The following is a 14,292-nucleotide window of genomic DNA, read 5'->3' on the forward strand; positions in this document are numbered from 1 at the left end:
TCAACAGTACGATTCATGAGATTTGGAAAAAGAAAAATTCAAAATCACAAAGACGTTGAATCTTCTTCAGATTTCCAAAAACCCAGTTCTTAAAAATTCTAACGACAGATTTACTGCAAAATATTTGACTCACAGAAAAGTTTTGACTTGTTTGCTAAACTACAGTCTTTTTTTTCAACGAAAAACGAACGAACTACGTTTTTACTCTCTGTTAGTCTGTGGGCTGATGACAGGATGGATCTGATTGGATTAAAACTTAAACCTTTTTTTATGATTTAAATAATAGGGAGGGAATACATGTAATAATACTGCCAAATTATTCTTTTTTTCAATAAGGCTTTACAAGACTTTTAAAAGATAAATTTAAACATTGGCGTTTTGATATGTCCAGATATGGACACTAAAAAGGACATGGACATTTCTGCTCCTCTGACACTGAGTCCTAACGGCTGTGCTCTCCACTCAGTTTTCCTCTGGTGCCGCTGTGATGCTACATTTCAACATGGCCCAGTTAGATTCACATCCAGACTTCTCTTCTTCCAGTCACAGGTCAAACCTGATCGTCTTACCCAGCAGCCTTTGCTGATTTGGGCGTCGCTGAGTTAATTAGCAAACATTTAAAAGTTGGTGGATGGAACAGCGTCGTCGTCCGTTTGGCAGCTTTGCTTGTTACCAAAATACACAGGACATGACCTCAGTGTCCTGTGTACAAAAATGAACTCCCTGTGTGAGTGTGTGTGTGTGTGTGTCAGTGCGAAGGTGTGTTCCCTCCTCGGCGTGTGTATTTCACCCTGTCCTCCCTCGTTCACTCTCTCACCCTGTCAGTTTCTTAGGAACATCCTCTTCCTCCTCCTCCTGTTTGCTTCGATCTATGCAACAGCCTCCTCCAGTCCAGCTCCAGTGGTTCACTCTCACGTCTCCCCCTCCTCCCCTCCTCCCTCCTCCCTCACACTCTGACTCTCACTGTCTGCTCCACTGTCTTTATCCGCTTCACATGATTTTACTTCGTTCTACAGACAGAACCTCCGTACCTGTACGTGTGTGTGTGTGTGTGTGTAAGCATCATATAGGTGCACACACACACACACACACACACACACTTGGAGGTATTTTCTTTTTCTTTTTTTTGTAAGATATGATGGTGTGGAATGCCTTGGTCTTAGTGTCATGTCGTTTGAACTTCAGCTGAACAAAAGATGATAATCAGGCAACTGAGTACAAGTTGTGACAAAAGTATATACAATATATATAAGATATATAAATATATACAAATCTATATACATAAAATAAAGCCATTGGAATTTGAAATAAGTTTGTATCCGTACGTGTGCTTTTTAACGTCTGTACTTCATGTACTTCAGTACGCAGTATAACCTGACAAAATACTCCAGAGAATTACTGAAGATTAGGTCCTGTGGAGTATTTAGTCCTGTATTTAGTCCTGTGAATAGTTCCTTCTCTTTATATTTTCCTCTCTGTTGATAATGAATGGCCACCAGTAGGTGGCAGCAATGTAAATCAAATGATCGGTGAAGATAATCTCATAAAAAGCTTCATACTAGCATGTCACACTTTACATTACAATGATGAGTGGCCAATATGCAACATACTAGTGCAACGCTTACATGTTTAGGCTAGCTTGTTGCTAAAATACCAATAACAGCTAGATGCTTTTTTTCAATGCCTTTCTGCCTTTTTAGCTGCACATAAAGGCTAAAATGATCTCAGCATTTTCTACACCCTCTCTTGGGGAAACGCATGTATTGCAGGGAAAAGGCAAAAGTTAATGATAATATAAATAAATTATATAATTTGAGAAATGTTTGGCGACCGGACTAAAAAGCTGAACGGGCCGCATCTGGCCCCCAGACCATAGTTTGCCCATGCCTGGTATAGTGACGGCTGTCCCTCTGAGCTGTTCCACCTTAACTGTCCCTCTGAGCTGTTCCACCTTAACTGTCCCTCTGAGCTGCACCAGTTCAATAATAATTAACAACAATCTGTTTCAAAGAACATGATTTGTTTGAATGTTCATAGTATTATTAAAGGTGGCTTGCATACCCCCACACCTCACTCACTTTCTCTCTCTCTCTCTGCCTCCACACTGTTTTTCTGCTCACCCATCTACTCCTGCCACTCACCCAAACACCCACACACTTGAGTGATAGATTTCTGATAAACATGTTTAATAATTAATTGTAGTTCATTGAACTCTCCTGGTGTTGTACAGCAGCTACAGTATGCTCTGTCCTCAGACTGTCATGGTCTTTAGCTGGGCCTTGACCACGACAGCCAGATCAAATGGAGGTAAAACCCACAGAGGAACAACTCTTTGTCCTTGCTCTAAAACACTACATCAGACCTCAAATCAGGTTCACTGGTTCATTAATGGTATTATCTGTTGTTATCCAGTTGTAGACACTGTAGTAGACTTTGTACAGGAACTGGGCCTCCCTGTACTCTGACATCAGGTCCCTCTAAATCCGACGCACTAGTTCGTTTTAAAAGCAGCACTCTTATGGAGCAGCTTTACTGAACCTCTAATTGTATAATCCAAATGTCACGTGTCCTAAAATTACACAGACCTCATGTGTGGGTATTATGGCCTTTTATCCATGGAAGAATGCAGTCACTGAGAGAGTGAGAACCTGAATTCATGGAGTATTCCTAGAGCTTTTCTTAGTTAAATACTGCCATCTTGTGGCTTAAAGTTGTACCTGGTGGAACTGCTGTATCACACTAGCAGGGGTCACCAACCTTTTTGAAACTGAAAGCTACTTCAAGGACACTTAGTAATAAAGAAGACTTCCAGAACAATGTAATAATAATCAGTTCTGGGACATACTGGGTTTGGGTGTGAACATCACTGGGAGGAGAACTCAGTGTAGCTGACTGACCACTCCCTCCTCTGTTGGTTTTAATGGACTGGGTCACGTGATAGAAGAGTAGCTGGTCTTGGTGAGTGACTAGTGTAGAAGACTAAGTGGTAACTTGGTCGTCACATTGCCAAATCTACTAAATATGAATGTTGGGTATTTTAATTTTAAAAAGGCTGTATTCAAATGACGCCACAAAACAGCAATTTGACGAGTGGTGTATCCCGTCATCGCTGGCCTGTGATTGGCTGTCAATTAAGTCAGCTTGGTGGACGATTTGTTAGTTTGGTTATTTATTTATTGAGTTGTATGGAAAGGCCTTTTGCCATTTTACACCTGTTTACTTAGAATTTTAAGTCATTTGTCTTTCAGTGCCCTTTCCCAGCCTAAGGTAGGTGAAGTAAACAACGTTTTTACGTCAATATTCTTTCTATTAAGCCATGGATATTTTTGTCAAATTTCCAAAGTTTGAAAGAGATTCTCTTTTACGGAACGATAAGTTTCCGTTGGTATCTCGGGACTCTTCTGGTCTGAAGAAGGGATTTATTTTGGTGAATAAATGAACTCAAATTATAAAACAATAACATCTAGTTTCCAGGTCCAGGTTGTTTGATTCATTAGCCCATTAGCTACTGGTAGCTTACAAGTGATGCTTTGGAGACCGGTGGTCTGCAGTATGTGAAAAATGTCAGGCGGAACAAGTAAATACTATTCCACTAGGTGGCAGCAGATAGCTAAAAATCCTTTTCTAATTTATCGTGAGTATATCAGCGTTGTTCAACTAAACAGGCTCAGGTTTGTCAGAGAATTGGGTAAGTTATGAGTAAATTGAACTGACTTTGGACATTTCTAATATAAAATATGTTCTGTGGCTCTAAAAAGGTTTTAGAAATTTGGACAGCTCTTTTCTATCTCTGGTAGGGATCCCTTGAAAGCTAATGTTTTTACCAGGGCTAACGGGCTATTGAGGAAATTAAGAAAATATTGTTGATTCACCAGGTCAATTCCAAAAAATTATGCTGGGAATTAGATCATTTGTTTGTTTGTTTTTTCAATGACAACGTATATGTTCTTTAAAAGAAAAGGTTTGTTTCTTTTGTGCTCTCATTTCATACTTAAAGGACTTAATCACTTACCTACATTTCTCAGTGAGGGAAACTGGTCCAGGAAGTGGTTGTCAAGACACCAGCATCTCTACAGCTGAATATGTTGACACTACAGCAACCAGACCCTGCAGGGCTTCAGGGTTCCAGGCAACAGGCATCTTAACGACAGACGGAGGAAAGTTTAAAGCACCATCCGATTGGAGTTCGACCTCGTCAGCATTGACTCACCGCTGTGAGTCTGCAGCTTCAACATCACTAAATCCGTTCAGCCCCATTCCTTTAAACTCTTCTTTGTCTGACACTTGAATTCCTCCAAAGGGGAGATGGTGTGGATTAGAGCAAAGTATAGAAACAACTATAATCCTCCAATTGAATATACTTTCAAAGCACCTGATTATGCAGAGAAATTGCCTACAGTATATGTGAGTGTGTAAACCCTGGTGCACCATCACACTGGGATGCAGGTGGCTGCTCCTGATTGGAACAATATATTTAAAAAAAACCTTCAAAGATGTTTTTCTTTCCTATGACAGAAAGATCTTCTGTCGGAGAGATTACGGCAGTGACGTCTGTTTCATTAGCAAGTCAAAGACCATACTGGGAGTTTGTTGTGATATCCGTAAGCCTCAGTCTGTGTGTGTGTGTGTTGTATCACGTGTGTCTCAGGAGCCTTTATAAAAGCTGCAGAGGTCGAACCTGAAGCCATTGACTTGTCTGATCATCTGAGGAGCTTCAGTCACCAACAAATGTAAGTTATATTTCATTCAATGATAGGGTTTAAACCTGTTGTCATTTTCTGTAATTCCTTCCAATTCAGGTTTCCTTTGCAAGTGTGTTTTTAAACCTTGAATTAAGATGTATATTTATATGTAGAAATGTGGGTTGTGATAATTAGAATGAAATGTAAAATTTAGGCTTTGAAAACTGTGAGGAAATTGAAACTGTTTGTAATTTTGAAAAAAACAATCTATTTGATTTAACATTAGGTAAATCAATGGCTTTATTTATATTTAATTTATTATTGGGATTTGGGAGATGTGTCCATTATGTTTTTAGTAAAGTCTTCTAAAGGCAACTGATAACGATGTTTTTCATGGTCTGAAAAGGACATTCTATTAAGAAAAGAGAGACAATTATTAACAATCAGTGCCTCAAACAAGGTGAAGTTAATATAATTCAAAAAATATATATTTAAATTTCTCTATAATTATATAAAATATATATTTAAATTTCTCTATAATGTATTTTACTTTATTTTATTTTAAAGATGTTTCAATTAATAGCAAAATAAAACCAAAATGTTATTTTTGAAACAATGCTCGGTGGTTCTTTATTTTAATGTAGTGAAACATGAAGGGAAATAAAATGGGTTTTTTGTGTTAAATATGAATTTCTGAATATGAATCTTGTTCTTTTCCAGAAGATGCCGGTGTCCCACCGATTTGTGTGCTGTCTCTTCGTCATGTTTCTTGTCGTCTTCACAGTCGGCCGGTGCCAACAGGAGAGGTACGGACACAGAAACCACTCTGTCACCAGCACACTGTTACTCAACAGGAGCGGTAATCTCGTGCAATCGTTGAAGGATCATTACATTTTCAAAATAAAACTTTCTTCTGTTAGTATTAGAGTCTGAATGACCTGTTGTTTTGAAACATTGACACATTATCTTTGAATGAAAAAAGTAAAGGGATATGATTGGGTTCTTCTTGAGTGAAGTAAATTAATAAATCTGAGGTACACTTTTTCACACTGTCCCACTGCGGTCCATTACTAAATGACCTATGGACCGGGGCTTGGGAACCCCTGCTCTACATCATGCTCCTTAAAGACAATTTTAGGTGACAAATAAATACACTTCCTGTTTCTTCTTCTCCCTCCTGACAGCCGCCGAGCGGTCTCTGAACACCAGCTGCTGCACGACCGCGGTCGAAACATCCAGAGCCTGAAGAGGCTCATCTGGCTGTCCAGTGCCATCGAAGGTCTCCACACTGCCCAGACACGCTCCACTGACTACAACCCGTCTAGAGTTCTGGACTTGGACCTGAATCCAGCACTGGTCTCTGCTGCTCAAAACAGCCAAAGTGATCGGATGCAGACGTTCCTGAGAGACTTCTTTTTTCCCTACGTGAACAGGCTCAGCGACGGAGAGCCCTAACACCAGGGACATGCAAAGAAACTAGGGCTGCTCTCCACAAGTGTGAAAGATGTTAGAATATGAAACACTCGAAACACAACCACGACATTGTCTTTAGTAACAAAAGACACAAATTTTTCACAAAGACTGACTCGGTCTTTGTTTGTTAAAAACAACTTGGTTCGGTTTTTTTCATGAAATTCAGTACCCAGACTATGTTGATGTTAGTTTGATTTGTTATTGACTCGATACAAAAGCTAACATGCTCTTTTGTAAACATGTAGCTCAGCTTTGCACGGCATCCTGCAAAATTAAAGTTAAGCGACGTATCAGTAGTCTGGATGTTCCTTCCTCTGACGCCATGTCAGGTCTTCAACTGAGTCTGGATAATTGTCACAGCTGTTTGTTTACTGTTGTCTCTTTGTCTTATGAGCTCAAAAAGAGAAACTTATCTTTTGGCAGAAAACAAATATCAATATATAAAAAAATGTTTAAAAAATCTATTACTATGTCAATATTATACTGTAGTAGTAGTAACTGTAGTAATAGTGTAGGAGTACTGATGCTTGCTTAAAAGTTGTAAAATCAATTACAAAAAATATGAGTCAGGAACTACCAATACATTCATTCACACTATTGCTGTGTTTCTACGCATTTTGTTGACATTTTTTGACCATTAAAGCCAGAACAACAATAATTATTGACCAGTTTGTCTCTCAACTCTTAGTTTATGCAGCCACATTATTACCTAATTACATAGTCTTTTTCCATTGGAAGTAGAAGTATAAGGGAATATGTTCCTCTGCAGAGATGATGCCCTCCACCTCTATTTTCTGTTTTTTTGGGTTTCAAGGTTGAAACGTTGACCAATAGAGCATTTTTCAATCTCAAAGATGAGATTAATAAGAAATAAACATCATAGTGAGACCACTATGAGGCTATTTTTAGTATGCTTTAGTACTATACACTGAGAAAGCAATACTAAGGCTCTCTGTTTAAAGATATGTACAAAATATGTGAATACTTGATTATGTCAAGATTTATTTAGTTTTTCCATTGAACACAAACATATAAGGCTGATCAAACATAGAAGTGTCCAATAAAAAGAAGCACTCCTTTCAGCTCTGAAATGATTTTTTAAAATTATATTCTTTATTACTATCCAGTAATAATTTAATTAAAATAAAGATCTTTTCAAAATAATAAAATACTGTAATAGACAAAAGTGACTGGGTGAAGACCGCGCCCTCTGCCTGGAAAACGGAACTCCGGGCTCATTATCATCCTGACGTGTTTCGTTCTCGCGAGATGTCTGTGACAGCTAACGTGAACTAGTCTGTGTGTCAACCACAGTGACACCGGTTTTGGCGAAATCTGTAACACTCAATGTCTCTCCAGTATTACCATTTTTAACGGGAATCAAGTATTATCCTGCCAGAGAGTGTTGTCGTCTGTCGGCCCGAAGTGCCGTCACATTCCTTTGGACTGTCCGCGTATCTCGTCCTTTAATCGACAGGTCAGTCATGGTTACATCCGTCACTTTTCGATGTTAGCTGGGAGAATAGCTCTGCTAGCGTGGAAAAATGATACCAATTTGTAGAGCTTGATTTTAGACGTGTTTATATTTTTATTTCATTAATTATATCGATCTGCGTGATTTCGAATAAACCAACTGAGCAGGTCACATGCTCTCATTTAATTACGTAGTAACAACAACAGTATTGGCGATGTGGCTAACAGAAGAAAAAAAAAAGCCATGTAGCATTAGCGGACGGCCGATGGAGATCTGTGAGTTGAAAACAAGCAAACGTGTCTCTGGCTGTCAGGTGAACCTGAGATGTGCATGCTAACATTGTGTCTTCGTCTCTGGACCCTGGAGTCACTGACAGTGTGTAACACGCCAGGCACGTATGGAGTAGAAGAATGTCTATGAGTTTAGTGATGCACTCGTCGTGTAATTTATTGTGGAGTTTAGTGATGCACTCGTCGTGTAATTATGTAATCTGTAGCAAAAACAACAGCACATGTGACAACAACGCGTGTGACCGTTAAACACAGATTATGACGGTTGAACTCAGCAAAATAAAAATAGATACTGTGTTTGTCATTCATGTGGTTGACCAATTGGAGTTAAGCTAGTTTCAAAATGTTCGAGTTCCTCTTGGTTTGAGTTCTCATTAAGGCCAGTTCCTGGCAGAAATCCAGATTGTGTGACTTCAAAATGAAAGTAAAAATAAAACTGCCCTCCATCAATTATCTATCGCTTCCTTTGCAGGGTTGTGTTTCATAGATAAACAGCAACGAAGCACTTGTGTTAGGCATACGTAGAATCTGTCACTCAACTAAATTATAATTATGAGTGAGAAGAGGCCAAAAGCTTGAGATACTCCACTTGACATGAAATGATAAAAAAAAATTCTAAATCTTAATCTTCGTCAGTGATACTGAGTAGGAACCAGACAAAGAGGCGACCGAGAGCTGAGTGCCAAAAAAGATAAGAGGAGCAGCATGACAACAAGACATAACATGAACTAACAATAACAGTGGGAACAGTCAACGCTGCTATGGCACAGTATTAAACAGGCTCTTCAATACCATTAGGTCCTAACATGTTATTATCTACTTCACAAGTGACACAGTCAAAGTAACCCCCCTAGGGCTGAGTGTTTGGAAGGAGAAAGCACTGCTGGAGCCGGTTAAACATTATTTCAACTTATTAAATAAACACTTAAAAAAGATAAAAACTAAAAAAGTTCTTGTTTATATGACTGTCAGACTCAAAAACGAAGACTCCAATTTTCCACTGATGTCAGGGTAATAGTGTTCCTTCTTCTTTCCCAGGTGTCGTCCAGCCACGCTGTGGATCTCCAGCCCCTCCACTAAGGCAGTGGCAGAGCCAGAGCCATCAGCAACCACACCAACGGCTCAATGAGCGCTACGGGGCAGCCGCAAGGGGGGGGTCCGCGTTCTCGCCGATGCCTGGGCCGGGACAAGGAACCATGCCAGACCAACGGCATGGATGCCTCCTGCTGGTTTGCCCCTGCAGTGCTACGAAGACTAATTGAGCTGCCCTCACCGCCCCTGTCCAGACACCAGCTCAAGAGACTGGAGGAGCACAGGTAGATTCAGGGATTTCTGCTGCAGCTGAAGAGTAGACTTTTAATGATGAGTTATTTGACCCTCACTCCGCCCGTGTCGCTGCAGGTACAGCAGTGCAGGACGCTCCCTACTGGAGCCTCTGATGCAGTGTTACTGGGAATGGCTGGTGGCACGAGTGCCTTCCTGGATCGCCCCTAACTTAATCACCATCATCGGCCTGGCCACTAATGTCTTCACCACTCTGGTGCTGGTCTACTATTGTCCAACCGCCACAGAACAGGTGACTGGTGTCCTGTCATATCCTGACCTTACAGTCATTACTTTGAAACTTGACATATTACATTGTGTTTACACCATTAGCAGACACTTTTATCCAAAGTGACTTACATGTGGAGGGTTAACTATATGGTTCCACTGGGGCTCGAACCCAGTGCCCTCTGCATGTAAGGCAAGCATGATGACCACTACATCAATAAATTATAGCTAATGGATTAGATGTCAGGACCTTGATTCATTTGTGTTAAACTGTTTTTTAGATTAAAAACTGTAATTTGAGAATAATTTTAAATGTGTTTGTGTTTTATTTCAGGCTCCTCTCTGGACGTACCTGATGTGCGCTGTGGGCTTGTTTATCTACCAGTCATTGGATGCCATCGATGGGAAGCAGGCCAGACGCACCAACAGCAGCTCTCCACTAGGGGAGCTGTTTGACCACGGCTGTGACTCCCTCTCCACTGGTGGGTTTTGGTTTCAGTTAAGCCTCAGTTTTCGATGAACCTTGTTTAAATATCTGGTGTTTTTTCTCCCCCTAGTGTTCGTGGTGTTGGGAACCAGTATAGCTGTGCAAATGGGAACCAACCCTGATTGGATGTTCTTCTGCTGCTTCGCTGGGATGTTTATGTTCTACTGTGCCCACTGGCAAACATACGTGTCAGGAACCCTGAGGTTTGGCATGTGAGTTGACCAGAGCTGTTTGACTGGTTTGTTTTCTGCTGATGTGGTTTCGTTTTCCTGTTAACTGCCTGTGTTTTAAAATAAGCATGTTCATTTTCATTGCATTGATGTGAGGATTGTGGTGCCGTACGTTAAGTGTTTGTTTTCATTATGTCACACCTGCACAACACATTCATCAATCAGTCTCTGACACCAGCTGGACAAGAGCACTGAGTGGAGAAAAAAAACCGAAGCCAAACATATTTGTCTTGAAGCTAAGAAAATATGAATAAATAAAGCAATCAGTTAATGGATTTAAATACAAAAAAGAGTGACATTACATGTTTATTAAACTTAGCTCAGTGGTTTTGTGTTTGAATTAGTAGTGTTTTAGTCATGTTATTTCATTTGTGAAGATAGTGGTGTTGATAGAACGCCTTCACAACATTCAAACAGCTCCACGTCCAGCGGTGTGCTGTGAATGACCGCCGTAGTCTGTTTGTGTTCAGGTGAACGTCACTAATCCTCAGTGTAAATGTTGTGCTTCTTCTTCTTCTTCCTCTTGCTCAGCATTGATGTGACTGAGGTGCAAATCTTCATAATAATCATGTATTTGCTGGCCGCTGTGGGAGGATCTGCTTTCTGGCAGTCACCGGTAAATTTGATCGACTGTAATTTTTTGTATTTGAAAGTGAATGATGGCATTATAATGAAGTGTTAATATTAATCTATTCTTCTATAAGTTTTTTTTCTGTTTTACTGTAATTATAAATAATGTCTCTGAATGTGAATTTGAATTACTAATTCAGGTTGCTTTAACTGTGTAAATATTCACAAAATTATAACTTTATGCTGCATGCCATGTGGTGATGTGAACGACTGTGCTGTATTCCCATTCCCTCATTCATGTTTCCTGTTGATACCATTCCCAGATTCCTGTCCTCAACATCCAGATGAAAATGATTCCTGCCATCTGCACATTTTTAGGAGCCATCTTCTCCTGCACCAATTACTTCAGAGTCATTTTTACAGGAGGTGTGGGCAAAAACGGATCCACAATAGCAGTAAGTCCGGACTCTCGCTGCTGTGGGTTCGTCATGATCCTGTCAGGAATGGAAGTTGAGAGTGAGGGTGAAACTACTCTCTGAATGTTTAAGTGTTGATTGTCAAACCTGATGTGTCTCGGGGTTAATGGAAATGTTTTTTTAAACATACAAGTACTATTCAGATTTTTGTACCATTGATATTAAGACTGTCACTTCAAACGTGTGCTGACAAGTCCCACACCAGTGGATCCGTTCAAGTGTGGAACTTGTGGCTTCGTGGTTCCAGTTTCTCAGAGATGTTTATCAAATCAGATAAAAGAATGATGAGAACAAAAGTTTAAAGTTACTTTGATGAATAATTGTGGGACATATTGACTCTAAGTGAAGATTTTTTAAATAAAAAAAAGAACTGCTGACATGTCGTGACACGGCCTGTGGGTTAGAGTGGGTAAAAGGTTTGCCAGTTTGAATTCCTAGTGCTGGCAGGGCTGTGATGAATTGAGCAAGCACCGCAAACTTCAGTATTTACAGATGGGTTACACGTCACTGTGGTTATGCACACTGACAAAAGAATCAGCTTCTGTGGTTTCATAAATCCAGAACAACCATTTCACTGTTTCCTGAGGAACCGTTTGTTCCACAGATCTTCTCTAGTGTTCTTTTCTAACATTTGTCATCTCTGTCCTGTCGTAGGGAACCAGCGTCCTCTCTCCAGTCTTACATATTGGTTCAGTTATAATTTTGGCAGTGATGATATACAAGAAATCTGCCGTCCAGCTGTTTGAGAAACATCCCTGTCTTTACATCCTGGCCTTTGGCTTCGTCTCGGCCAAAATCACCAATAAATTAGTTGTAAGTCCAACATTTTCTTCAGACAACGTCCGCTCAGTTCTGTCCTGTGCGATGCTGACTGTCGATTTGTTCGTGTCTCTGACCACAGGTTGCACATATGACCAAAAGTGAGATGTATCTCCATGACTTGGCCTTCCTAGGACCCGGGCTACTGTTCCTGGATCAGTATTTCAATAGTTTTGTCGACGAGTATCTGGTGCTGTGGATTGCACTGGTAAGTACAGGCTTCAGGTGGAAGTGCATTTAGGTCAAGTTCATAAATTCAATCGAGTGAGAACAAAGGTATTTAATATTTAAGGTGTCTGAAATCATTTGCACCAATTTTATAATGGTATGTCACATGTCACTGTCACATCAGAGCAGATAGTGATGAAAATATACTACTAACAAATACTGTATGTGTTATATATACGTTTATTATTATACGGTTGACTTCAAATATATATGTATATATATGTATATATATACACACATATATATACATATATATATATATCACTGTCCTCCTATAATGGAGATTTTTTTTAATAAGATCCTGTAGTGTAACTTCGCAGCTTAAACATTAATATTCTGCACTATTGCCTTCACTGAATTGGTTGAAATGTTGAAATTGGTTGTGGTAGAAAGATTAAAAATGTCTCTTGATGTTGAGGTTACGGAGCCCTGACCTTGACATTACAGCTTTTTTTTTTTTCCCCCTCTCTTCCAGATCCTCTCCTTCTTTGACCTGGTGCGTTACTGCGTCAGTGTTTGCAACCAGATCGCCTGCCACCTCCACATCTTTGTTTTCAAAATCAAGCCCTGTTCAGTTCTCAGCTCTTCTCCCCACTGAGGACACGTCGGCCATTACTGACTCTGTTTCTTCCTCTTTTTGCCGCACTCACCTTCTCTTCCCTCTGTTCTCCACTGGGAGACACAGGGCGATGTGATGTACAGAAAGTGCTTCTGCCAACTGAATGTGAGGACATATGTATTAAAAAATACTCGGAGTATTTACTGTTTTTTTTTTTTTTTTATTTTTTTTTTTTGTTTGTTTGTTTATTTTTCACCAGTGCAGAGTTACATTTGTACCTCCGGCCCCGTAACAACATCTCCCTCTGACATACTCGGTGTTCCACAGAGAAATTATTTCAGGAAGAGTACAGGTGCTACTTATTGTGTTCAAAGAGAGATAATTGTGTGTGTTGTAATTGTCCATCCTCAAAAAAAGAAAGAAATATATATATATATATGTATAAGAGATGAATCAAATTTAAACCACTTTACTTTTTTTGTAATATTCGCATAACTTTTGCCTTTAAGTCATTGTAAATACAAACTACTACTGTGTCTGTGCTTCACGATTAATTTAAGAAATAATGCTTTAAAACATTTATAAATCCTTCCATCAAGTGTATGATTCTCAGGCAACTTCATCTCCTACTGATGCAACTGTTTTTCGTCAGCGTGGCTTCATACAGTAGTTTTACAGGTGGGATTGTGCGCTGTAATTCAGGTGGGATTAGGGATTTTTCTGTTGACGTTGACCTTGGTTGAGGCCTCATTTGCATTTTTTTTTCTCAATTTGCAGAAATCTAGGAAAAAGGTCTTTTAATTATTTTAAGACACATCCGTTACGTTGCAAATGAGAAAGTCACAAAAGCACTTACGTGCACCTTCAATGTCACGAGAGAACTTTGATGTTTTAAATTTCATACATTCTGATGGTGATGATTGGTGGATTTTAAACCAGTGCTGAATGAATGAAATTTACTTTATGTGTCAACTTTATGTAACTCTGCTGCTGTTGTATTACCGATCACTTTTGCCCCTTTTGTCACTCTTTGTCTTAACCAGTTACTGTTGTGTAGTTTCACTCTTGTCAACATGGACGCAGGAACAGTCCTCAGCAGCAGCAGCTGTGTCCACAGTATATGTTGTGTCTAAACATTCTAAAGTGTGTGAGACACTGCTCTGGTTCATAGTGTTAAAAATACCTCACAGATATCTGTTGCATTTGTATCAAAGTTTTGTTTTGTTTTTTTCTGTTCCCTATAGTTCTTAGGAAATGTCATTTGAACAGTAATAAATAATTCTTTTTTTTTCAGCAGCAAGTACGTTATGACCTGGGTGTCTATGCCTTTCTGTCATGATTTTTAAAGGATTTTTTAAAAAATGCTCCTGTATGGCTTTAAGGGATGCAGTTGTGTCAGGATGAGGAGGCTGTTCTGAAAGATGTCAAAACAGTTTCTTTAACAATCCACTCC

At 39.6% G+C, this 14,292-nt stretch overlaps 2 protein-coding genes across 3 annotated transcripts; both read left to right on the plus strand.

Moving 5' to 3' along the window:
- The first annotated feature begins 3,563 nt into the window (after positions 1-3,563).
- pth4 (parathyroid hormone 4) lies at positions 3,564-6,822 on the plus strand. Of its 2 annotated transcripts, none has more exons than XM_025060451.1 (3): positions 3,564-4,730; positions 5,406-5,488; positions 5,867-6,822. In XM_025060451.1, exons 2-3 carry the CDS (start codon positions 5,406-5,408, stop codon positions 6,135-6,137), a joined length of 354 nt encoding a protein of 117 aa, XP_024916219.1. In that variant the 5' UTR covers positions 3,564-4,730; the 3' UTR covers positions 6,138-6,822. The 2 variants fall into 2 exon arrangements, with proteins under 2 accessions (XP_024916219.1, XP_024916218.1); XM_025060450.1 differs by having other exon boundaries at positions 3,567-4,730; positions 5,403-5,488.
- A 591-nt stretch (positions 6,823-7,413) lies between these two features.
- On the plus strand, positions 7,414-13,672 carry cept1b (choline/ethanolamine phosphotransferase 1b). The gene is made up of 10 exons (XM_008320712.3): positions 7,414-7,632; positions 8,958-9,235; positions 9,321-9,495; positions 9,805-9,952; positions 10,028-10,169; positions 10,719-10,803; positions 11,081-11,212; positions 11,888-12,046; positions 12,135-12,260; positions 12,756-13,672. Exons 2-10 carry the CDS (start codon positions 9,045-9,047, stop codon positions 12,876-12,878), a joined length of 1,281 nt encoding a protein of 426 aa, XP_008318934.1. The 5' UTR covers positions 7,414-7,632; positions 8,958-9,044; the 3' UTR covers positions 12,879-13,672.
- Positions 13,673-14,292: the final 620 nt, after the last annotated feature.

Source organism: Cynoglossus semilaevis, chromosome 11 (genome assembly GCF_000523025.1).
Source record: "Cynoglossus semilaevis isolate Cse_v1.0 chromosome 11, Cse_v1.0, whole genome shotgun sequence".
Classification (NCBI taxonomy): domain Eukaryota; kingdom Metazoa; phylum Chordata; class Actinopteri; order Pleuronectiformes; family Cynoglossidae; genus Cynoglossus; species Cynoglossus semilaevis.